This window comes from Urocampus carinirostris, chromosome 18 (assembly GCF_059441175.1).
Source record: "Urocampus carinirostris isolate Australia breed hairy pipefish chromosome 18, RoL_Ucar_1.0, whole genome shotgun sequence".
Taxonomy (NCBI): Eukaryota; Metazoa; Chordata; class Actinopteri; order Syngnathiformes; family Syngnathidae; genus Urocampus; species Urocampus carinirostris.
Window position 1 is genome coordinate 12,916,035 of NC_142366.1, and position 26,029 is coordinate 12,942,063.

The 26,029-nt window shown below is 39.9% G+C and overlaps 2 protein-coding genes across 3 annotated transcripts; one reads left to right on the top strand and one right to left on the bottom strand.

Annotated features, from left to right (window-relative positions):
- Positions 1-5,540: 5,540 nt before the first annotated feature.
- tgif1 (TGFB-induced factor homeobox 1) lies at positions 5,541-15,098 on the bottom strand. The gene is made up of 3 exons (XM_088322004.1): positions 14,636-15,098; positions 9,741-9,964; positions 5,541-8,009 (listed from the first exon to the last, which is right to left on the bottom strand). The coding sequence occupies exons 1-3, from the start codon at positions 14,649-14,651 to the stop codon at positions 7,398-7,400; spliced, it is 852 nt and encodes a 283-aa protein (XP_088178130.1). The 5' UTR covers positions 14,652-15,098; the 3' UTR covers positions 5,541-7,397.
- Positions 13,829-25,721, top strand: otud1 (OTU deubiquitinase 1). 2 transcript variants are annotated; one of them, XM_088322003.1, is made up of 4 exons: positions 13,829-13,957; positions 18,086-18,225; positions 22,915-23,132; positions 24,664-25,721. In XM_088322003.1, exons 3-4 carry the CDS (start codon positions 23,038-23,040, stop codon positions 25,592-25,594), a joined length of 1,026 nt encoding a protein of 341 aa, XP_088178129.1. In that variant the 5' UTR covers positions 13,829-13,957; positions 18,086-18,225; positions 22,915-23,037; the 3' UTR covers positions 25,595-25,721. The 2 variants fall into 2 exon arrangements, with proteins under 2 accessions (XP_088178129.1, XP_088178128.1); XM_088322002.1 differs by lacking the exons at positions 13,829-13,957; positions 18,086-18,225 and having other exon boundaries at positions 22,682-23,132.
- Positions 25,722-26,029: the final 308 nt, after the last annotated feature.

Genomic DNA, 26,029 nt, shown 5'->3' on the forward strand with positions numbered 1-26,029 from the left:
CCCTATAACCCTATGGTCCTTCCCACAGGTGGTGAGCCCATGGGACGGGGAACCCACAGTGTCCGTTAGCGCTGCGCCAGGCTGGATCCCGTGAGCTAAGGCTCGGCCACCAGACTATTGCCAGTGGGCCCCACTTCCAGGCCTGGCTCCAGAGGGGGCCCCAAGTAACACTGCCAATAAGAGCGTCACAGCTCCCAGTGTAGTGGAGGTGCAAAAAAAAAATAGTTCCTAGGTCAAATACGCCCGCTCCCCCATTGACTTACCTTTGCATCCCTCAAGTGGGGCCCCCCGAGTATTTGAAAACCACTGCACTACAGAAACATGTGCATACAACTAAAATACTCACAATTTGACATGCTACTGAATTGTCCCTTTTTTGTTTGGCAGGATGGCTTTCCATTGAGTATTGGGTTATTTTGGGGTGCTGGGGAGTTCTCGGAAAGTAGCGAAACATTTGCATACCACTGAAAGAGACACTCCATGGGACACATTTCATAATTGACTGAAACATTACAACTTTTTAAGTGATTTCCAGCTAATTTGTTATTACTTTATTACCATTACTACAGAAACATTTGCATACTATGGAAACCAGCCCACAGCCACTTCTACATACTACTGATTTTTTTGGGCTCGTTAGACTGGATTATTCTTAGTCAAGTCCTCCTGCTGTTTTTTGCTTGCACACTACTGAAACACTCATTCTTAAATGAAACATCCTCACATATACAGTTTTTTTCGGTTTATGTAGCTGAAATGTTCCCTGTCTAGCACTGTTTTTCACTAAAACTTCAGAAAGAGAAATTTAGATTCTACTGAAAAAAAAATTCATAATTGACTGAAACAATAAGAACTACTATTTTTAAGACTTTTGCTTGGTTAAAACAACCCTTTTCTCACCCTCCTGAAAAATGTGCACACTACTGTAAGAGTACACTCACTTAGCCACATTTTACATACTACTGATTTTTTCAATTGTTATTGGTGGCACATGGCCTTTTTTTCCTTTTTCTTTTTTTATAACACTACTGAAACACCGTATTTTACCTGAAACACCCTCACGCATACATGTTTTTTTTCTTTTCAGTCTTGTGCAGCTGCAATATTTTTTTCTTATACACTACTGAAATAGGTTTCATAATTGACTGAAACACTAGACTGCCGATTTTTCTGACTTTTTAAAGGTTGTCCAACTCCAACTTTACCACTGTTTTTGGGTGTCCACACTACTGAAACATTTATATACTACTAAAACAACATACACAAATTGTATTCTATTTGTTTGTGCAGTGTGGTGGAAAAACTCCCTGTGAAGTCTTGAATTTACTTTTTCGCACACTACTGAAACACTATTCAGGTTTAACTCCCAATAACACCCCTCCAGGTCTCCCTATTCTCTTATCTCGAGTTATTTTGTGCGGGTGTGTTTTGACAACATTCATTCATAACTTCTTCCTGTTTTGCTCAATTTAAAGGGGCGTGGTCAACCACTCCCGCCAAAACATTGAGAACACCTGTGCAAACAATTTGACTTTTTTTTTATTTACTGCATCTTTAAATTTGGTGTTTTATTTATTCATTTCTGTCTTTTCTTTTATTTTTTAAATGTAAATAGTTAATTATTTTGTATACTTTATTTTATTAAACGTTCATGTAATAAATTACATTTTTTTAGCACAAGGGGGTACATTTTGAATACATTTCTTTTTTTCACATATAATAACAATCGTATGTTTTTGTTTTTTTTTATCTCCGATGTGGTCCTCTTTAACCTTTTCCCTCAAAATTACATTTTGAATGACAGTATTATTACACAATGGACTTTTTCCCCTTCTCACTGTGCTAAATGGCTAAAAGTCATGGAAAATATTTTGATTTATAAATATTTTTTATAATTTTTTTCTCTTCCTCACTGTGCAGTATTTTTCAATATATTTTTGAGTGTATGCTATTTATTTGTGACTGTTTACCGGCGCACTGACTTCAAGGCCATTCTACTGTGTTTTCCTTTACTATTATTATTTTTATTTTCTTCTCTCTTTGCGCCTTAATTTGGACAGTCGAGCACAACGGCAGTCTCGGAAGAAGACGTGTGAGTGTTGTGTGCCACGATTGGTCACCTCAGCTGTCAATCAAATCAGATTCGCCATTACTTCGTAAGCTAGTACGCTTCATGTGCCATTGAACTCATAACGAAAGCGATTAACAGGGTTCGTACGGGTGCTGGAAATACTTGGAAATGCTTGAATTGTAATGTGTTTTCAAGGTTTGAAAAGTGCTTGAATTTTGGGTGAATTCTTGAAATTGTCGCCATGTTTCTCGACAGTCTGACTCGATAGACCACACATTGAATAAAGAAATAGAAAACGAGTCTGCCTAAAAATGAGGCCGACGCGCCATAGTTCACACATGAGTTAAAACTCTAGAATAATTTCCTTTCTCTACAGTTTGTCATAGAGTGCGGTCAGTAATTAAAAGAACAAGAACATTTCAAACAACATAGACCAAACAGAGACTGCAGCAAACATTAATGAAATAGGGCACAGAAATTCAGTTTTATTTTTTATGGCACATTCAGTGAATGATAGCTGCTGGTTTAATATTTGTCTTGGCGTTTATCACATTTGCTGGTTCTTTTTCCTACCGGCAGCACTCGGTGACCACAAACAACAAGGCTATGGATTGATTCACACTGGATTTCTTCCTTTAATAGTACTGGAGAAATTGCATAATTGGCTTTAAAAGTCTTAAAAGGTCCGTGAATTTGGCCATGAAAAAGGTGTACGAACCTTGGATCAATGTTGCTGACTAATCTTTAACTTCTTTCACACAACCTAGGAAAAACGTTTGACGGGTTTAACTGTCAGTGGCATGGAAAGAATTGGTGTCAATCATAATAAACAGCACTTTTTGGTAGATCTAATGCAACATTTTTGGGTTATTTTTCCTTCAGTTTTGTAGGCTCTCCGTGTGAAAGAGGCTCTTGATTAGCTAACGTTTATGGGAACTAGTTTTGTTGTTATTGTTTTTTAAAGGGGGCGCTTGTTATCAATGCCAACACTCATTTTTCCGTTGATTTTTCTTCACAGTCCCAGAAGGACACTCGAGTTCTAATTGTGGTAAAAACATATCAACTTCTAGTGTAGCAGGGAAGTTTGTGTTGTAGTTTAATTGTACATAAATGAATGTTATAAATGTAAAATAATAATAATAATCAGATAATCTTATAGAGCAGACATTTGTTGTAACTAATGTTGCCATGTGTTTAATATTATGTGATGGCACGCATTAAAAGGAACCCTGTGGCCATTTCTCTATTTGCTGCCTGTGTTTTGCATTCAAGGGGGGGGCGGGGGTTTAATTTTGAACATTAGCTCGTCCACTGCCACTGTCTGATTATGAACGTCCTTGAACAGTTTGAAGTAAGCTGGCAGTGAATCATTTAACTTTTTTGTTTCACTGATTCAACTAATCCGCTAACTTAGTTAATCAATCCAAAGAGGTAATAGATTCAATCAACCAATTTGCTTTGTGGAGTTAACTGATCCGGTACTTAAGAGTTTATCGTTCAAATAACTGATCCAAAACCCTCAATTGACCAACTGACTCAATTAACTCATTAACTCTAGCTCATTGATCCAGTACCTCAGTTAATCAAGCAAAGGATTTAACTGATCCAATTAGCTCATTTACTTCACGGAGTTAACTGATCCGGTACCTCAGTCACCCAAATAAGAGTTAACCGATTCAATTAACTTGTTCACTTAACGGAGTTACCTGATTGGGTATCTGAAGTAACCAAACGAAAAGTTAGCCAATTCAGTTAACAGATTAAATAACTCAATTTACCAATCGAAAGAGTTCAATTGACTCTTTTGCTTCTCTGAACTAGCTGATTTGGTACCTCAAGAAACCAAACAAGAGTTAGCCGATTCACTTAACTGATCTGCTACTTCCAATGACCAACCCAAAGTTTTAACAGATTAAATAATTTAATAATAATATACTGAGTTCACTGATTTGGTGCCTTAGTTAACCAACTGAATAAGTTAAACTAGTCAATCATCTCATTTGCTGCACTGAGTAAACCCCTTTAAACTTCCTGAACTACGCCTAAATTTCCATTCTAAGACGACAGTAAAGACAATGCTGAGCCGTATGGATAATATGGAAGATTTTGGTCTCTTTTGAAAGGTAAGACTCTGAAGTTTTGTCCCAAAAGGAAATAATCACTTTAAGTGCTACTAACATTGAGTCATCTGAGTTGGAACTCACAAAAATAGAAGGAATTTATTCTCACCAGAGTTATTTATTTGTTTGTTTTTTTGCAATTAAATGCCTGCAGATTAGTGTAGAATGGCTTGAAGCCTTACCTGGTTCCTTGTCAAATTATCACAATCTGAAAAAGTAAACATTTTATTTTATGCATTTTTCTATGGGTAAGTTGAGGTGTTCTTAAAGTGGCCATTGGGAGCCAACCACTTCACTGCACTACATCCTTGGAAAATTTGTATTTTACTTTGGCTAATTTTTTAGACATTGTAAAAGAGTTGTAAATGTTTGACTTTCTCTTTCAAGAAGTCAAATACATGATTGTGCACATTTGCGCGTAACGAGGGTGTTTAAAAATTGATCCCCAGTTGCATTTGCCCATGTTTATTTTCGGCTCTGATTTGAATACACATGGAAAAATTGTATACATTTATGAATGAAATTTTCATAGATCACCAATGTGTCACTCATCATTTGAATCTGTTGCTACTGGCTGAAGCTATACGGACCTATTGGATATATCCGTTTCAGCAAACAGCGCCTATTGGGAATAATTTTACGAGTGTTTAGAGCAAAACGGACAAATTTCAAGAGGCAACGTTTGATGAAGCAAACATGCTTTTGGGGGGATTTCTACTTATCTGTCGGCATTATCATGTGTTTTGGATTAAATATTTTATACGGTTGGATTCTATGGATTAACCTTGATGAAACAAAACTGTTTTCTCAGACATTAAAATAATTTTATGATGGTCAGGGAACGTAATTGGTGAGTTGTGCCGGCTTTATAGTTTTCGGTTACCTTGTTTCAGATTGAGATATTTCTGTAATGAGTATATTTGGACATGGTCATCATATCTCGAAAGCCAAAAGTTTAAGCTTAAATTGATTTGGCATGTATTTCAGTGACTGGTGACAGCATACAGACACGTATTAATTTATCAAAAGTCCAAAACTTAAGGGGTTAACAAACCAAAAGAGTTGTACTGGTGAGGTTGTTTGAAAACTCAACATACATATTGATCCAATATTCCAATCGACGGCAGCAAAAGAGTTGTAAAAAAAAAAATCGTTCGAGCAGACAATATATGAGCCGACAATAAATGAGCGAGGCCGCCTGTCCAAATCCTATTGAGGAGCTTTGCCGCCACAACAGCTGTCTAGGCCAGACAGGAAGCGGCCTTACACGGCGCTGCCGGCGCTACGTAATACCCTACACGGATTATAATTTATGCAGGGATTATGCTAATCAACCACAGCAAGGGGCAGAATGTAGGAAAAAAAACTTTATTGGAGTTCGGCGGACCTTTCTCTCCACAAACATTGCACAGTATGAAAAAAAAAAAATCACATCAGAGGGTTGAGGGGCTCACATTCACTATACAACTGGTCCTAAGGTACATGAAATGTGTAGTGTTTCCTCCACTGGCCAACCTGCTACATAAGTCCCTTATTAAATGACAAACTAGAATGTAACAATAACTACAGTAGTGAATATGTTGATGCCGACGGCTAAAAAAGTACAATAAAAAATAAGACACTGAAATGTGTTTGGATGTAAGACAGGTAGTGTTTGTCCCAAAGTTTTTGGTCCTGTGGGGTGCAAATAAGATACAAATTTTGAAATGGATAAACATCTTCCAGCCAAGGCACCGTGATACAGAGGTAAGATCTTAAGCCCAAATCAAAGCCCAACCCGAATTTCGAGGCGTGTCGCGCGTTAAATGTCAATCATTACGTTCGGGTTGTCCCGAATTTCTCCCTCACTTTTTACTACAATCCACTCATCATAGTTCTTTGTTTCTCTGCATCTCTCTTTCAAAGTGCCTCTAGATTCCTAAGGTTGTACTGCTGCTGTGGTTTGTGGCCCAATTTTCAACCCATCACTGTTCCGTCAATGATGAAAAATTATCTCTTGATGTAACCTGCAGACACAGCAATATAAAATATGTTTTACAACCATATTTAACTTATATTTCGTTTAAAAAAAGACGGGCTTTAATTTGTTATCATAAATCTCCTCCCAAGTACTCAAAAATAGAATGTGAAATTTCGGGTTTGCTTTGGCCTGTTTCCTAAAAATCAAGTTACCATATTTTCCGTCCTATGAGACCCACTGAATTATAAGGCGCACCCATGACGTTCTTGTTTAATATATCGGGTGCAACAGACTACAGGTAGCATGAAATTGAGACTACAGTAAGAGCTTCCGTGTGTATGGGTACATATTAGTGCATTGATGCAATACACTAATATGTGCCTCTGACCATAATCACAAAACTTTGTATACAATGGGAATCAAACCTAAGTAGTGGCAGTGAGATGGCCAACACATTTTCACTAAACCGCCAGTGATACAGATGACATATAAAATGGCATTAGAGCTTATCCTATTATCAGACTATATACTCACGATGCCCCATTCCTGATTTGCATAGTGCATTCTAATAAGTTAAACAGTCTCTCCACTTGACCTGTGTGTCAACAACCTCTTGGTTTAATATGTATGCATACCTAAAAAAGCTTTTGTAACATTTTGTTGACTTCCTGTTTTCTCCGTTCTCTAACAATCGTTGGTGAAGAAGTGTAGGGACTGTGTAACTTATCAGAATGCAGTATGCAAATCAGTGTTCCTGAAACTGTAAAAAAAGTGTTCTAGTGGTAAAGTGTCTCTCATCGCCACTGTGTGTACTATGTTTCGCAAATAAGGTCAACGATATTTACGGATTTGATCAATGATTGCACAATCACTGGACCATTTTGGTATTACTGTAAAACCTTTTATGGTACACATACTTATAACTACTGTGTACAATTCCAATCGTATCTATTGTTGTCTGCGGTAAATAAGGTGCACTTACAAATGTCTGCCCATATTGGGGTTCATGGGTGATCCTTATAGTTTGGAAAATATGGTTATTGGTTGGACTCGGGCTAGGTTGGGTTTCAATCCCCACGGGCCTGGGTCGGGTCGGGGTGGATTTTTTTTTAGACCCGATCTTACCTCTATTGTGATACTGTGTTTTTTTTTTGTTTTTAATAAAGAAATGATTGGTTTAAAAGAGCAAATATGAAAGGGGGATCTCAGTTTGTGAATGGCCCTGCCCCCCTTTTTTCTTCTTTTTTTAGGAGACTAATTGTTTGGCCTGCAACTCCATCTCGGCAGCCCGCTTGAGGGCCACATCCACCAGAAGTTGAAAGCCGCTGAAGTCCTGCGTCAGGTCCGGCGGGGTCGGGGGTGGGGTGTTGAACAGCCCGCTTCGGGGGCTCAGGTTGCCCTCCAGGGTGGTGCCCCGCAGGGTGGTACCCCCCACAGTAGTGCTCCCTGCCCCTTTATCCAGGCACCTGAGGAGCGCCCTTGCCGCTTGCAGACGCTCGGTCGAAATGTCCAAGTTTGGTGGCGAGGGGTGAGTTGGGGCGGTGGTCCCGGCGACAGTGGTGTGACAGATGACAGAGGGCCGGGTTGGCGGGGGGGACGTGCGGGAAGGGGAAGGCGCCTTCCGAAGGACGCCGCCATGTTCAAATCCGGAAGGGTGCAGCGCCCGTTTATCGTGGTCATGGTGATGGGGGCCGGGGCCGGCCGCCGGGCTGTGCTTGGGCGACTGGGAGCTGTCGGAGAAACTGTCGCCCGATTTTGCGCACTTGCGGGAAATTGTGAACTGGTTGGGGTCTTTGCCGTCTTTCCGCAGCATCTCTGGAAGGAGGCGTCGGCGGGCGTTGATGAACCAGTTGCACACCTGAAAAAGGGGCAGGTGTCAGCAAGATATAGGAAAAAAATTGGCTCAGAATGGTACGATCCAAAACGTGAGTATCTGAACCACCTTTGTGTATTGCTTCATCAAGATGAACCTTTTTGTTGTTCCAAAGGGATTCTTTTTTTAACAGTGCTATCCATATATAAGGCGCACTGGACTTTAAAGTGCATAAAACTAAATCTACATTAGAAAAATAGTTTTGAAAACGTATGGATCATAAATATTACAAAATATGGTTACACAACTAAATTGACTTGCTTCATAAATGGTACTTTATGAAGAAACATTCCCTTTGTTATTATCTGAGTTACACATCTGGTCTTATTGAGTATATTTATGGTCTATAAGGTGCACTGAATTATAGGGCACACTTACGAACGTCTGTCAATTTTTAAGTGGGCCTTACAGTCCTGAAAATACCGTAGTTGTGTTTTTTCTTTTGTATAATACAATGTCTTTGTTTTTAGGTTTGAATGAATAAAAAAACATGTGTGTGTATGTGTAAAATTGATGTAAATTTAAATTGAGTTCAGTCCAAAAGATTAATCGTTGCATACTCACCAACATTACTGTTTTATGCGTTAGACTACCGCTTCGCTTTCCCTGTTGTTTTTTTAATCTATTGCTTTTCCAAATTTAAACCCAAAACATTCTTGACTCAAGACTAGGCTTTTAGTCTATGGCTGCTTTATATTAAAGCAAGATTAAGTCTTTGTGCATAAATAAACCGCTTCAACGCTCGTATTTGATTTTAGTTTTGGTAAAAGGTTGCCACATTCTGTTTAAAATAATGATTTTTTTTCATATATTCTGGACACTGATTGTGTTTCACGCATAAGAGTAGAGTGCACAAAAGGTTGGCATGTACTGTAAGTGTTTTAGTCTGCGGCTGTTTTATTTTGAAATGAGACTTAAGTCTTCGTGCCTGAACAAACTGCTCAACTTCCAGTTTTAAAGAAGCACACGTGGTTAGTTTTTTTTTTTTTTTTTTTTTTTTTTTTAAATCCGGAGACAGACTGTGTTGGCATGTGAGGATGTGGTGTTGTATTCAAAGAGACCTATATTGAAGGTTTATCGGTGAAAAACAAATAATTTGAGATGAAGACACACTTGACCCAAATTGAGATATTTCTGACCCTACTATTTTCCCGACAGAGCAAAAAAAAAAAAAAACTGCTTTCCAAATGTTCAACTGTTAACAAGTTCCCTAAACAAGTGTTTCCCAATCTTGTTTGGCACACAAAGGGGGGAAGCGGCAGTAAAACAGGCCAAGAAGCCAGATATAACATGTTGGATTATGTTGCTGACGAGTGCTTTTTTATCCCGGTGCTCTCGTCGTCTGTGTTGCAGGTTGAGTGGTTGCAAAAAAAAGCGGTGACAGGATTGTAGTTGTCATGGCAACTGTCGAGTGTTGCAGTAGTGGGGAAGGGGGGTCAACCGTCTTGTTTTCTTTGGTTGCGTCGGGCCAGTTGTAACTGGCTGCAGCTATGTAAATGACTCCGCATTGTTCCCAGACAGCTGGGATGGGAACGGCTGCAGGGAGGGAAATTCCTCAGCCTTCGCTTACTCAATTGCCCCTCTCCCTCCTTCTTCCTCCCACACTGCAGAGTTGCGCCACTAAAAGCAGACGTGACCCCCGATGCAGTGTTGCGTTTTGACAGGAATTGATGGAAAGGAACATTGCTATGTACATGCAACAAAAACGATATATACCTGCAGCGTGGAGAGTTGTGTCTGCTTGGAAAGAAGCGCTTTCTCCTGCTCCGACGGGTATGCATTGTAACGGTGCTCGTAAAGCCAGTCACGTAATATCTGGACCGATTCCTTGGGCAGGTTTCCGCGACGCTTGCGTTTCCCGCCGCCGCTTGAAGACAGGTCCAAGGGGGCATCTGCACCGTCGTCATCGTCTGTTTCACTCCCCGATAGCATTGTCAAACCTTTAGAGAAGAGGTGTCAAACTCGTTTTTACCGAGGGCCACAGAAGCATATAGAAACTCATAAATAGAACTAAATGTAATTGATATGTAAACTAAATGTAAAATGTACATTAACTCTGAATTTATCAAATATGCCAGTCACAAACATTACAGGTGGATTGAAAAAAGATCACTACACACATATATACATATATGTTATGAATTAAATATAGTGATGCCTCTACATACGAGCTACTCAAACTTTGAGATATAATCTATCATTGGAGCAAGAATTTTTCTCTACATGCAAGAGAAAAGTTCCAGATATTACCACTAGAGCAGGGGTTGGAAATGTAAGGCTTGCAGGCAAGATATGTCTCTTTTCATGAGTACATTTGGCTCAGAGAAACAACAAGGGTGATGCTAATTTTTTCGGACTTTCCAAATGTAATGTACGCAAAGTTAAAGAAACGCAGTAACCCTGTGGTTCTGTCCAGAATATACAGTATAGGGCACATTTTTAACTACAGTTTACACTCTTGGTGTTACACCAATAGACCCTATTTTGGAAGCTCATGAAACAATCTGCTTACTGTTGAGACATTTTATGATAAAAACCCACAGAATAAACTAACCACACGAAAACACCAGCCAAGCCCCCAGAGCAATTTTATTGGGTGAGCGGCAGGGGTCTGGCGAATATCTGCACATAGCGTACTCCCCTAAATACATTTGTATCCTTGTTTGCAGTATTTTGTGATATTTGAAAAAAAAACTATGCTCGCATTTCGTTTTGTCGTACGACAAAAATCAAAAGCAAAATGAGCCAAAATGATCTTAAGTAACTGCGGGAGGGAGACTAACTTTGATTGCTATATATTTTAAAATAGTACACATGCTTGGGCATTATTATTAGTTCATTGATTTTAGCAAATAAACAAAAGTCATACAATGAAATAATATATGCTGAAAAATTAGCTTTTGTCTGAAGAGCGGGGTTTGGTGGCTTTGTTAAATATTGTCTTAAAATAGATGATGTTGATCCCCAAAACTTTGGTTCAAAAAGGTTCCTGTCCCCAGCACTAGACTGATCCAATTCAATGTCCAAAAACTTTTAGGTTTAGTGGGTGAATTAATTAGCGACATTAGCTAACAGCATTTCAAGGCCTTTTGAAGCATATATAAGTTGAGCAGGTGAATTAAGTCATGTAAATTTGTGAGCATTTCAAGGTTTTCTTCATCTCATTAAAGTTGTTAAAAAAACAAAAAACATTGCCCAAGCATTAATTTTCTATATGTTTAATCGATTTAAAAATATATGGTCAACAATTTAACAATTATTTTTGACTCCGCGACATTAGAAGAATAGAAGAAGAAGCCAACAGCATCTCAAGGCCTGTTCAAAAATATGTCATCAGAGTTGGTTAGCATTTCAAGATTGCTTTAATTTCTCTAAAATTGTGTGAAAACCCCAAATATTATGAGACTTTCACCCATTGAGCATGTGTACCAGCTCCAGAATATTAACAAGTATGCCACCATTTCAGCTAAGCTAGCAAGCTAAGTGTTTATGACAGGCCTCTGAACAAAACAAATCGGGTGACATTACAGCTAGAGACGCATCGGAGGCAGATGTCAATGAATATGTTTACTTAAAAAAAAATAATCAAATGTATTCTTTTAAGGATTGTTCTCTAAATGACTAGCAAATTGCTTCTGGTAGTAAAATGAGTCACTGTGAGTCTGGCATTTAAAACGCTTGTAAGGTGAGTGATTCACCCCCTACAAACGGCAGTAACATTTTCTAACAAAAGTGAAAAATAGTTTACTTTAAATATTTATGCTAACAGTTACGACAAAGCTAAAGAGAAAGTTTGTTGATTAGTGGGCTAAAATCTCAAATTGTAAATAAACCACTTGACTTTTTGTCAAGACTTCAGTTTAAATGAAGTTATTGTTTGTTTGACGGGTGTGGGTCAAAAATTCTGCCATCTTTGGAGTTCCTTCAAACTTTTTTTAATAAATGTTTTATTGAACAAAACCATATATACTCTTCCATACTTAAATCCCAGTGTAATGTTGCATTCACATGATAACCAACCTGTATAGACAATCCGAATTACAAAAAAATACAAATAACCAAATATACCATGGGAAGGGAAAGCTAGGTTACATAAAATTATTATCATATTATTAGTTTTAATAGCCTTCTGGAAAGTTTCTTTAAACTCAAATATAACTCTTCAGGGATTCTAGAATTCCTTACTACCCCTCGAGACATCCAACCAATGCCCTTGTGCGTGTCCACGCACGCGCACAACGCTCATAGTGATATGTGCCTCTGAAAGCAGTGAGTATTTCCAATTTTTGTTTTTGTTATATGAAGCTTTCACTGACTCAAAATAATGTTTTTTGACGTAGCTTTTGAGCCTGGCTTGTTTTTCTGTGGTCATTTTGGAGCTTGGTGATTGTTGACTAGGGTAATCGCGCAATGTATGTTAATATTAAAGTTAATATTACACCCGTTACATATGTATGCATGTCAACCCTCGATTCATATCATCAGTGAAAGTTCTGTTTGCAAAAATTCTGAGTTTCGGTACTGCTTATTTTACTTGATTTAAAAAAATCGCTGCTGTCAGGTCAGTCTAGTACAGGGGTGGCGAACACGTGGCTTTAGAGCCGCATGCGGCTCTTGGCCAATAAGAATGCGGCTCTGCCTCATCACATTTTCTATATACTGTGGCTCTTTGCTTTGTTTCATGTTTAGTTATTTTTGTGTGTATTGAGGGTGGACACTTTCCTTAAAATCAACACATGAACAATACTTGTTGTATTGTAAGGAGGGGAGTGTGTTATGGAAAATAAATGTTTTTAATTGTGTGTGTGTGTTTGTGTGTGTCTGTCTGTCATGGCAGGTCAGTGCGTGGTGTGGCTCTTTGACTCTCACAGTTAAAAATTTTGGCTCTTTGTGTCAAACTTGTTCCCCACCCCTGGTCCAGTAGGATGTTTTGAGAGGGTTGGCAGAACACCGGGTTTCTTGTTTTAAATGGCCTTTGAGTCATGTGAACTCAACATGTGACCTCACCAAACTTAACCAAGTGTCAACTCGTTTGCTTAAACCTCAAATTGTAAAAGCGCCCTTTTGTTTTCTGCAGTATAATTAACTTTGAACATCGTTTTGACATATGTTGGTCAAAAACTCTTCCATCTTCCTTTAAAAACCCCAACAACAGCTTTTCCAGGTTTCTTTTTTTAATGGCCTCCGAGTCAGATGAGCTCAACAATTGACATCAATTAACTTAACCAAGTGTCAACTAGTTTGCTTAGACCTCAAATTGTAAATAGACTACGGAGCTACTTTATTTTAGCTCTAAAATTAACTGTTAAGAGTTTTCTCATTTGTCAGTCAAAACCTATGCCATTTTGGAGTTCCTTTTAGCCCAATTACGGCACTTCCGGGCTTCTTTTTACATGTATTTTCAGAGTCGGGTAAGTTCAACAAGTGACCTCACCCAACTTAACCAAGTGTCAACTAGTATAAATAAATCAATTAGTTCCTCTATTTCCTTCCCTAAAATCCCCTTCCAACATCCTTTTGACATATGTGGGTCAAAACCTCTGCCATCTTGTAGTTCTTTTTACCCAGATATGACACTTTGGAATTTGTTTTTTAATGTTTTCAGAGTTCAACAAGTGACCTCACCCAACTTAACCAAGTGTCAACTAGTCTAAATCAACCTATTCGCTCCTCTTTTTCCTCCCCTACAATCAACTTCTAACATCAATTTTGACACATGTGGGTCAAATCCTCCGCCATCTTGGAGTTCCTTTAAATCCAAGTAAGGCACTTCCGGATTATTTGACATTTCTTAAAGCGGAAGTAGGAGGTACAGGTAGTTCAAAAATATGATTTTTGTAGTTTTATTTCCTGGGGGGTCCTTGATAACACCCTACACTGCCACGGGGGTTGAATTCTAGTGGGGTAAAGTGCGGAGCAGCCAACAGGATGAGGTAATTACGTGGGCTGTGGAGACGTTGAAGGGGGGAGGGGAGGGGAAACCTGTTGCAAATCAGCGTCTCCAGACTAAACAAAAGAATCTGGGACTTGCTCGTTTTTTTCCCTTCTTTATCGAAAAACTTACTAAAAAAAGTTTCTCCTTAAAACAAAAGTTAAATAAAGAATAACACATTGGTGTATTTTGTGCAGATTCAAAAAACGACTTTAAAAGTTCTTTTGTGTGCGCATAACACGCGGTGTTCAAACTTCTAACAATGAGGTCAGCTCCCAAAACTCGACTTCTTATAGCTTCCTTACACTTTATTTTTCTTCCCGAACGCCATAACCGTCAAACTAATCGTTAATAAAACGACAAATACAACTTTTTTTTTTCAACAAGGTCCGTCGCAAATTCGCGCGGCGCGTTCAAACTTGGGAACAAAAGAGCGACTGGAAAACACGCGCGATCGAAAAGTCGATCGGAAAATGTAAGAAACGGAATAAAAACGGTGTTTCGGGGGTGTTTGGATGTGTTTCGGTGGTGACGTCCGCCAAGCACATGGCACACAATTGCTGGCTGTCATGTCTTGAGACAAAAGACTCCGACGAAAACGGACGCAAGACATTCAAAAAAAAACACCCCTCTTCTTTTGTTATCAATCATAAAACAACATTCATTAAACGTATCTTACCTTTTTTGGTTTTCATCCCCCCCTAAAATCCCACGGGGAAAAATCCGAATGACGTGCTTGTGCAGAATCCTCACGCACCTCAGAAAAAAAGAGGGGAAAAAATAAAAATGTATCCTGTTTTCTTTTTTGGTTCGGTGTTATTTTCTGGTCCGAAGGTAGGTATGTAGGCTGTGTGTTGAGAAGGTGGTTTTCCTGCGGGAAGGGGGGGCGGGGGTCACCTGAGATCCTTCTCTCTCCCTTTCTGCGAGGCTTTTTGCTCATTGACTGGTTGTGTGTCTTTGATGGAGGGGGGAGAAAGGGGAGAGAATGGGTGACAGCTATCTTTGACAGCTGCGTGACTCAACCCACGGAGGATGCTCGTCCCTCCCCCTTTTTCTCTCCCCCGCACATCACCACACACCGCCCGCTGACATCAGCTCAGCGCTCCCTTGACACACGGAATAAAAAAAATCAAAATAAAGAAACGTGCAAAAACAAGCTACTGTTTGTTTACATCTCGCTAACTGCCCCCCTCTCGTCCTCCGCCCTTGTAATGATTGGTTGTGATTCTAAAAATGTGAGCAGAAGAGGTTAGGGCACTCAACACGTAAAAGAAGAAGAAAAAAACACAGAAGATCAATGCCTTCATTTATATGCGCCGCACAGCCATGCGACAGCTGCTCGAAAAACGAGGGGGGAAACGAGAAAGCTTTCTGGAAGTAAAATGTTGCCTCCTTATGGATTTGTGGAGTACTGCACAGGGAAGAAGCAAAATACTAATGTAGGACTTTACTTTGCCTTGCTGCAGATGTAAATGGAAGTAGACCAAGAGGAAGGCCGCGATTGCCGTGGATGGGTGGTGTTATGAGTGCACTGTAGGAAAGAGGTCTAAATTTAGTGGAAGCTAGAGCTCTTGTTGGTGATAGGAATGAGTGGAGATGTCTTTTAAAAGGATAGTGGAATGTTTAGATGAGTTCTAAGGGATGGGCAGGGCACCCGTATGATGCGGCAGGGGTAAACCAGTGAAAGCTGTCGGGCCCTGCTGTTGAACAGAAGAGTGTGCTGTGTCACCCTGGCCCGAATGACACGGCCGCTTTTTCGTGTCCCGTTTCATCTGGAGGGACGAAAGCATGACCAACTTGGATGCCGAGGTCCTTACCTTGTTTGGGTGTTTGGGCATTTGGGTTGGCCATGGTCCAATTTTTTTGTGTGTATTTTACTACTTTTTCCCTTTCTTATTTTCTTTGTTTTTGTATGTGTTGTCTTGTTGTCGGTCACCCCTCTTAAGGGATATGACCAAGGCAGATAGATAGATAGATAGATAGATAGTACTGTACTTGGTTGGTTGATTGGTTGGTTGGATCCCTTAGCCACTAGGGTCATAGGGCCCCACCTCCTGTGGTGGGTCTTGGGCAAGTGCAGCCTGGTGGTTTCCATGAATCTGATACTTGACTAGTACAAATTTGAAGACCTGACAACCAGAGCCAGTGTTTTGCCAAAACGTCCTATCTTGTAGAGACATTCTAACGTAAAATAATCTGACAGCAAATTTTGTTTTTGTTCTTATCAAGTAAAATCAGCAACACTGAAACTCGGAATTATTGCAAACAGAACTTTTACTCTTGACCTATAACGAGTGTTGGCATGCATGCAAACCTACTGTACGTGAGACCTGTAGTCAACAAACACCATACTAAAAAACTACCACAGAGTAACACGGCAGGCTTAAAAACTGCAAAACAGTTTTTTGAAGCAGTGAAGAAGTCAAATAAGACTGAACCAAAACAAAAATTGTAAGTACTCTTCATAGGAAATCAGTCAGCCTTACGCACTAGGCATTGGTAGAAAATATCCACAAGGTTTCGTCAGAACACCGATGTTGTGCCAGAAAAAAATGTCCCTCCTGTATGCACAAACGTCACTAGGATAAATTTGTGTCTAATTTTTGCGGGGTGTAATAGAAGAGATTGCTGTATATAACTTGTAAAAATCCCTTTAGGGCTAGTTAAAAATATATACTTTGGTAAATGACAGCACCTCGATGGACACCAAAACATGTTGCTTTCATTGCGATTGACCAGGAATTTAAAATACTTATCTTCTGATTATCTCTTGTATTGAAAACAGTTATGTGCCCTATCATAACGCCTATTACTCTAAAATGAACTGTCAAATTAATAACGGAAAAAACGCAAGACAGCACAACACCGGCCTAAGGCTTCATGTGGCCCTAAGCAAAATGGGATTTGAGGGCCCCCTATTACTTGATCATTTGCTACTACATCTCATTTCATGTTCTACTCTGTCATCACAAATTCACTTACAATACTAGTTGTGAGATGTTTCTGTTAAAGGTTGTATTGTAATCCACGGTGAATAAGGCCACAGAAGTAGACAACAGATTAATATTTGGCAAAGTGAGCAACTTCCCCTACTGGCCACACATGAATCAATTCATAAAACAAAAAAGGGTAGCCAGGCAGGTTTTACTTATGGTTCATAACAGGGGTGTCCAAACTTTTAAGTGGACCAGATTTGGTAAGCTGAAAATGTGTGCCTGGTATTTTTTGAACAGTCCTTAATCAATTAACCCTCCCTGAAAGGTTTGCAGTGCTTGCAATGTCGTAGCTCGCCTTTGTAGAATTTTCATTTGACCTGCATGGTCTTGGTCCTGCTTCACCTTTTCACAGCGTTCGTTCCCAGTTAGCTTTTTTTGTGTTTTAAATTAACTGTAACAACAAATTTACAAATGTACGGAATTTAAACTCAAACAAATACTTGAATAAATATATAACTGCACATAGGTACCTGAAATAAGGTAACAGAAATATTTTTAAAATTTAACTGCAATAACTCCACAAAGCACATAAATAGCACGTGGATTTTTCCTTAAAAGCCTTGCGTGCACACCTTTTTTTTTTGCATTTTTCATGTTTGCACCGTTATCTTAAGATTGCCCCCTACTGGCGTCAAAGAGGACGTTCTGTTCTTCAAGCCCGTGAAGAATTAACTCAGACAAGCCTTGCCAACCTGTAGATTCAGGGGATACAAGAAACCCGAAGAAATTTTCCTTTTTGCCAATATTTATATTGCAGACCACAATAGACATTGATTTGATAAATTCACGTGTATATGATAGTATATAACATTAATCACCCTGTGACCGTCTGGCAACCAATTGAGGGTGTCCCCTGCCCACTGCCCAAAGATAGCTGAGATAGGGTCCAGCACCGCCGTGACCCTACTGAGGATAAGCTGTGAAGATGATGGATGGATCTCATTAATCATCACTCACTCACGGAAATATACATAGATATTTAATTGTATATAAGTTGACTGCTCTTGGGGGCCCCCTTACTGATCGCACGGGCCTAAGCAGCCACTTAGGTCGCTCTGCTGTCAATGTATACATATCCCCTGTATTTTTGACGTTTTTTGATCATTAATTTTTGTCTATGGCTTTTTATTTAGGTTCATGCTTCACAGATCCATTAACCACCCGGGTTGTCAAGGCATCAATGAGGACACAACTCTGAACAGCTTTCTCCACTGTTGACGGTTCCTGGCGTGTTTTGTGTCCTGGCAAAGTTGGCACCAGTCCATTTCATAAGGTTGGCGGCCCAGTTTTTATTTTTCAGGCTTCCTCTCCCCTGTCCTCTTGGACTTTGCTCTGGAGAATGATCTCGGCTAGTCCTGGTGATCTTGTGACCTGACCATACCACTGATGGTTGTGTCTACGCACAGTTGACACCAGTTCCTCGTAGGGTCCAATGTGCCCTCTGGTGTTGCACACTGTTTCATTTGTCACATGAGCTATGTAGATGATGCCTAGAAGTTTCCACTAGTATCACATCTCCATGGCCTGGATTTTCTTTTCCAGTTTTGCTTTGGGTGTCCATGGGTTTAAGTTTGGCAAGTGTGGCTGTGGTTTTTAGCCACGTGGCCATGATTTCTGGTTCTGACGCTTCTTCTAAAATGACAGCTCCAAGATATTTGGATTTGGAGACAGGTTCAAGCTCTTGGTGGTTGATGGTGATGTTTGTGGTGATACCTTGGGGTTGTTGGTCAAGTCAAGTCATGTTTATTTGAATAGCCCTTAATCACAAGGGGTCTCAAAGAGGTAATTTGTTTTGTTTTTCCTGTGCTGATTTCCATCCCCATACTGGATTGAGGCTTTTTCCATTTGGCATTGTGGCCCATGAAATGGCTTGCAATACTCAAACAACTTCTTGAAATCAACGAAGACGTGATAGTGGTTTCTCTGGTGTTGTTAAAACTTCTCGCATAAGATTGCAAAGATTAAATATCGTGTTCTATGGTGCACCTTTCCTCCCTGAATCCTGTCTGTTCTTCAGCTAGGTTGTTTTCAGTCTGTGGATTCAGTCTGTCCAGTAGGACCTTGAGCATAACTTTACTTGCATGGCTAATGAGACTGATGGTTCTGTATTTTGAGCATAGTTGGAGGTTTTCCTTCTTTTGTAGCACAATTCCTAGCGATTTCGTCCATGCCGATGGCCAATGTCCTGATGTCCAGATCTTTTTGCAAATCTTCAGCAAGATGTCTATAGTTTGTTCACAATTCTATATGAGTTCTGACTTGATATTGTTGATTCCTGGAGACTTTCCGTTCTTCAGCGATTCAATTCTTCTTTATTTGGGTAAAGCACACAAAAAAACATCATCAATTAAAAATGAATAAATGAAACGATAAGATATTTGCACGAAAAGAGCTGTACAATACAATAATATAATTCTTGAGCATGTGCCCAAAGGGAGTAGGCTGAAGCCAAAGCTTTTAAGTGCCTGCCCCTATTCCATCTGTTTTCCTTGCAGGGAAGACATATTCAAAAACAGAACAACAACATAAACTTACCCTACAAAGGATAATTAGAAAAGAAATAAAATTAAAACTTCACAGTGACTCATATATCATTTAACCACCAAAGAAACTTGATATATTAATCTGATTTGGTCTATTTATCCAAAATAAGCAAGTGTATGTTTTTTCTAATTTATGGAATGAGAGACATTTTTAAGCTCATCATTTAAATTGTTTCATAAAGTAATACCTTTCCAGGTAGCACAATGACTTTTGTTATCAAATTCCGTCCCTTTTTGAGCTCACCTGCCTTGGTGCTTGCTTCCCTGCACTTGAGTCAGCTACCCACAAAACATTACACTACTTTTTTATTGCAAAAGTTATGGCTTTCTTGTTTTTTATGTCATCAAAACCTTACAAGTAGTGACAGGTTATCAAATAATAGTTATTACTTGAGTAACACTTGTCTCATCTTTGAGAAGTCCCATTACGTTTCTTACATAAACAGGGAATGACTTCACCCGTCTGTTATTGAAACAATGTGCTGGGAACTATATTTGGAAGATGTTATACATTGAATATATTTGGTCAAAACTATCATGGGTGTAAATACAATCATTTATCAGCGTTAAAGTTTATTATATTTTGTATTAATAACGATTTTTGTTCATTTTTTTAAGTGTTATTACACAAGCAGACTGACGTAGGACATTTTTTTCACGCAGTTGCATTCCTTCACGTTGTACCGGAAGTTTACTCCTGTCAAGCGCGAAACTGACCCCACATCTCTGCCTTCAAAATAAATGGTACAACTCAAAATTGTTTTGGTTCCAATCATCTTGTTTATGAGACTCGTTTTGCCAAAGTCGGCCGAATTTTGGAAAGTTATGAAAATATTTTGTACAGGAAAATGTTACTATACAATATAAGTACATTCATTCCTGGACTCAAGTATATTTGTCGTTTGTTTTAAAAGTTTTGTGTTGGTCGACTTACTACATTGAAAAAATGGTTTGTTTGTTTTTTTACTTGACAAATATCAGAAATAAATGCTTTTTTAAGGCAAATCAGTTAATCAATCAATTCAAAACAATCCACGGCTTCAGGCTGATAGTTTCCTTTGATTTGAGTATTTTGTCTAATTATGATAATTTACTTACTTACTGATGAGTTACTTATACAGGCCTTAAACATACTTGTATAAACTTTAAGCATACAAAATATAGCACTGATGCAACTTACGAACAAATTCAACTTAGGAACGATCGTCCGGAACCTATCCCTTCCATAAATTGGGCAGCGTCTGCATACATAAACATGTCCTCAAAGGGAGAAGATTGAAACGAGGAAATTACATTTCAAACTTATATTAGTGTCAATCGTGACTTGCATAGCACGTGGTACCCAACGTAAATCTTTCAAAAAGAAAGGGGGAAAAAGCTTTTGTAAAACATTTTAAACTCATAGTAATAATATCGCTTGTGACTCGTATAGCATGACACCCAAAGTAAACAAGCTTACTCTGTTTACCAAATAAACAACACAAACAATTCTTTCAGCATCTTTCTCAGTTCTTTCCCCATTTGCTGCAGTGTAGGGCAACAGAGCTCAATATTTTGGAGGGTTGTAGAAAGTACTGGAACTTTGTAGAAAGTACTGGAACTTTGTAGAAAGTACTGGAACTTACCTCCTCTACACCCTTCTCACCTTTTCAACCTCTTACCCATTTTCATGCCTGCATTTTGATTTTTGGGGCAGGAAGCTGTGAACTGGAAATTCTATTATTACCTAGGTTTAATTGAATGATGTTTGTGTATTCTCAGTTGGTGTCTTTACAACATCTATTGCGGCCTGGTCTTCCTAGAAGGGGGATTTCCTCATGTGCAGCCCCTTCTCAAGGTTTCTTTATTTTACTCATACTAAGGTTTTTGTGTGTATCCTTCAGATCTGTGGATGTTGTAACGGGGGTTTCTGCAGCCCTTTGAGACTTTTTGTGATTAAGAGCTATACAAATAAAAATGACTTGACATTTTGTACACGCATGGGTGTAACCAGCCCATTTTGGGGGGTGCTCAACACCGCCAAATTCAAGCCAAGCACCACCAAAATTGATAGCTTTTTAAAAGCGCTTTTCCTTAATAAAGGACAGGATAGGCTTAAATACAAAGAAAAATGCTAGTTAAAATTTTAAAAAAGTCAACTAAAACTGTGAACACCGCAGCGTCGTAAATACAGTACCCCACCACATTCAGTCTATTCGATTCCTTGCGCAGCTCTCGCTCCTTTTGCTTGGCTTGTGTCACTTGCGGCATAGCGGCGGAGTCTGTGGGCTCCAGTGTAGTACCTTGGGAGTATGTTATTCTGGAAGCCCAAGAGTGCCACTTGAAAGAGACATCTCCTGGATGCAACTGGGACACATCATCAGTAATGTATCCTGGGTTTATTGAGTGTTTTGGGTCTCGCACCATCAGACACTCTCGCCAAAGTGACCCAGCCGAGGTTGATAAATTCAATTCAATTAAAAGAAAAGGAACATTCAGTTCATAAAAACCGCCTTTTAAAAGAAAGAGCCTTCATGAAATATTTAAGTTAACATGTTATCATTATTGAATTTTACATTTTGTACGAAATTTTGAGGGAAACTAAAATTATTATTATTTTTTTAATAAACGAGACGCTCTGGATATTCAACACCCCCAAAGCTCTCAATCTAAAATCGCCCATGCATAGAAATAAAAATGCATAGAAATATATTGAAAACAATCCAGAACAAAAATTGTTTTATGACATACACTATTCGAAATGATAAAAAAAACGAATCGAATGTGGGGGGAACGTATACGTTTTGAGATTAAGTTGAGAGCATTACAAAAATACGCCTTAAATGACCTGCTAGTCCCGAATCTCGGGGAAATATGCAAAAAAGTATATTGTTTGTTCATTTAATCAATCAAATTTTATTGTTGTTTTCTTCTGTTTTCTGAAATGTGTTTTCAAACCAACATTGTAGATAAACTAAATCTTCAGAAATAAATGCATAGAAATACATTGAAAACAATCCAGAACAATTTTTTTTATGACATACACAATTCGAAATGATTAAAAAAACGTATAGAATGTGGGGGGGGGGGACGTGTACGTTTTGAGATTTAGTTGAGAGCATTACAAAAATACGCCTATATCAGCGGCGTCGAGAAACTCTTTTATTTTGAAGGCACGGCAAACGGAAGCAACTGTTGCGAGCGAGTCGGAATTTGTTGTTTTGTAACCGTCAACTCGGATCTCGCCTCTTCTGCAGGACCCCACGTAGAACTGACGCGGGTGGGGCTCAACTTGACAGGGACCCTTGTACATTTTTGTCCCCCTCCCTCACTTTAAAAAAAACTTCCTCTGCCGCTTTAAATGCCGGTGACAGACAACAATATTTTTAACCTTGTCCGTCATCGGCCCACTACTATAAAAGACTCTCTTCGACATGCAGCTTTATAACAGCGCCTTGACGCACTACCCTCGAAGGTCCGGAAAAGTTTCCGTCACTTTATCAGACGGAACCGAAACTCGAACCGAACCGAATCAGCCGAACGGAACCGCAACTTCCGCAAACATGCCTGCGTTCTCCTGCTACGATGCCTCCACCAGGCCGGACTATTTTACCTCCACGGCTGAGTTGCTACTCCACAAAACAGACGGGATGGAAAGGTCGGTACCGGACAAATTACTCATGGGGATTCTGGTTCTTTTTCGAAAACTGGCTATTTCAGTTCTGTTCTCTAAAAAGAGACGACTATTTAGGCTCCAAAACGGCTTCGTAGGTTTTTATTCATGCCTTACGCGATAAGAATGAAACTTGATGTAGAAAATGTATTAATAGTTCATTTTAAAGGGACAGTGTGTTTTATCTAAAGTATCTAAAAGCATTTCAATGATTCATAAAGCCAATTTCATTTTAAACTATAATGCATTGTATTTATTATATTGTTCTCTCGTTCTGCCATACTTAACATATTGTGCAGAAGTCTGGGGCAATAATTACAAAAGTTCACTACAGACCCTTTTTATCATCCAAAAAACGTGCAATTAAAACCATAAACAGGGTAGGATATCGAGATCATATTATTATTTTATTCCTGCAGTCCAAATGATTTAAATTAGATCTCGTCTCATCTCATTTGCTGCACCGCTTATCCTCAGTAGGGTCGCGGAGGTGCTGGAGCCCATCCCAGCAATCATCAAGCAGTGGGAAGGGGACACCGTGAACTGGTTGCCAGCCAATCGCAGGGCACACAGGGACAGACAACTCGCTCGCTCATTCACACCTAGGGACAATTTTGACCGGCCAATCCACCTGAAATACATGTCTTTGGAATGTGGGAGGGAACCGGAGTGCCCGTAGGAAACCCACGCAAGCACGGGGAGAACATACAAACTCCGCACAGGAAGTCCAGTAGCTGGGTTTGAACCCACACAGGAGGTTCCCAAGACCTTAGAACTGTACCTGCACATGCTAACCACTGCCCCGCTGTGCTTTTTCACTGCACAACTGCTATTTAAGGTCAACAAAAACATCCGTAAATTATTCATTCGGAAAGAGGGAAATTATAAGGGGCTGTAGTGAATTCATAATCCCAAAGGTGAGAACCACTAGGAAAAGTATGTGTGTGTCTGTGTGTGGAGTCAAGCTTTGGAACGGATTGCAAGAAGAGATCTAACGGTGTCCAACTATTCACTTGTTCAGGTTTAGATGCAAAGGAACATTCCTGGCGGAATACAGAGATGAGGAGTGTGGGGTTTGAGTGGTGCGGGAAATTGGGAATAGTGCGTCGAGTTAACTTTGAGTTATTGTTGCTATTCTTATATCAAAACCGTTAGTAAGGTTTCTGATTTAATTAATATTAGGGAGGACAACTCTGTTCAGCTTCCGGTAGCAAAATAACTTCCATATTGCTAGATGTGCTAAGCTGTTGGCATCCATGAGTGCTTCTGCAAACACTGAGCGCATTGCGTGTGACGTCACGTGTCCTGCGCATCAAGACACTTGTCGCATTCCCAATGGAGACGCATAAAGGTCGCATTCAGTTGGAAATGTGAACAGTTTCGCCAAAAGCTCCGCAGTGTGAACCTAGACGAAGGGCCACATGCAGCCCACCAGATCTGGCTTTTTCTGATTCCACTCATATGAGTCCAAATTGTCTAATTTCTTTTCCACTTTGTCCTCTGTATTAAACTCCAGGCTGCCACCACTCCCCCATCTGCTCAGCGAGAGAGACAAAAAGCATCTAGAAGGGAGTCGATTCCTGATTGGTGGGGAGCCAGCTCGTAGAGCTGTTATGTTCTCCAACGAATCAAGGCCTGTTCAAATCACAAGAATGGCGAAAGCTCCATCACCCGATGAGGAGATACAGGATCTTATGGGTGAAATCGGGAGTAATGGACTTTTCCCGGAGGACTCTTGGGAGAGGAATCGGTGGGTACCTAACCAAGAACCATGTGGCGCTACGCCAGAACCATGCCTGAAGAACTTTGAGCTGAGCGTCCTCCAGGAGCGAGGGGGCGACAACGAGGTCCAGGATGATAAAGTAGCTCGCTACCTAGCGGAAGTGGAAACTCAAAATAAATACCTCCAGGAGAGGCGCAAATTCCGCTACCACATCATTCCGGACGGTAACTGCCTCTACCGGGCTGTTAGCAAAGCCACCTACGGCGACCAATCACGGCACAGCGAGCTGAGAGAGCGGACGGTACATCACATCGCCGACCACCTGGACCAATTCAACCCGGTCATCGAGGGTGACGCCGGAGAGTTCCTCATCAACGCGGCCCAGGACGGAGCTTGGGCCGGATACCCGGAGCTCCTGGCCATGAGTCAAATGCTGCAGGTGGAATTCCACCTGACCACCGGGGGCAGTGTGGAGAGCCCCACCGTTTCCACGATGGTGCATTCGCTGGGACCGGAGGATGCGTCCAAGCCGGAAATTTGGCTGAGCTGGTTGAGTAACGGACATTACGACGTTTTGATGGACACCCGAATGGACAACCCCGAGTACGAGGAATGGTGTCGGCAATCGCAGATGCAGAGGAGGCGGGATGAGGAGATGGCAAAGTCCATGGCGGCGTCCCTTTCTAGAATGTACATTGAAAAAAACGGAACACTTGGAAATTGAGTTTTGCGGTTTTGATTTTTATACGATGTTGAAGCAAGTGCTGTGCACAAAGTGGATTGTTTCTGTTTACATGAAAGTGTGACTTTATTTTGTAGTGAAAAATATATATAACGGATATTCTATGTTGGATTTTTTTTCTTTGAATTTAAAGACAGGTGTGCGCAGTAATGCCACACCCTTTGATTTGGCGCATTTCCGGGGAAGGTGGCCAGATCCTGACAGTACAGCACTAATTGACACAATTTTATTTAAAGACCTTTTTGCTCAATGAATAAAATAAGTTCCTATTTTGTTGTCAATAAAAATGTCAATAATCTAATTTTAAAAGTAATAAGAATTAGCAATAAATCTGATGGAATTTTTTTCAAGTTCTTATTTTTGAAACATTTTTTGCAATTATTAAAACAAAATATTTACAATCGAAATGACTTGCTA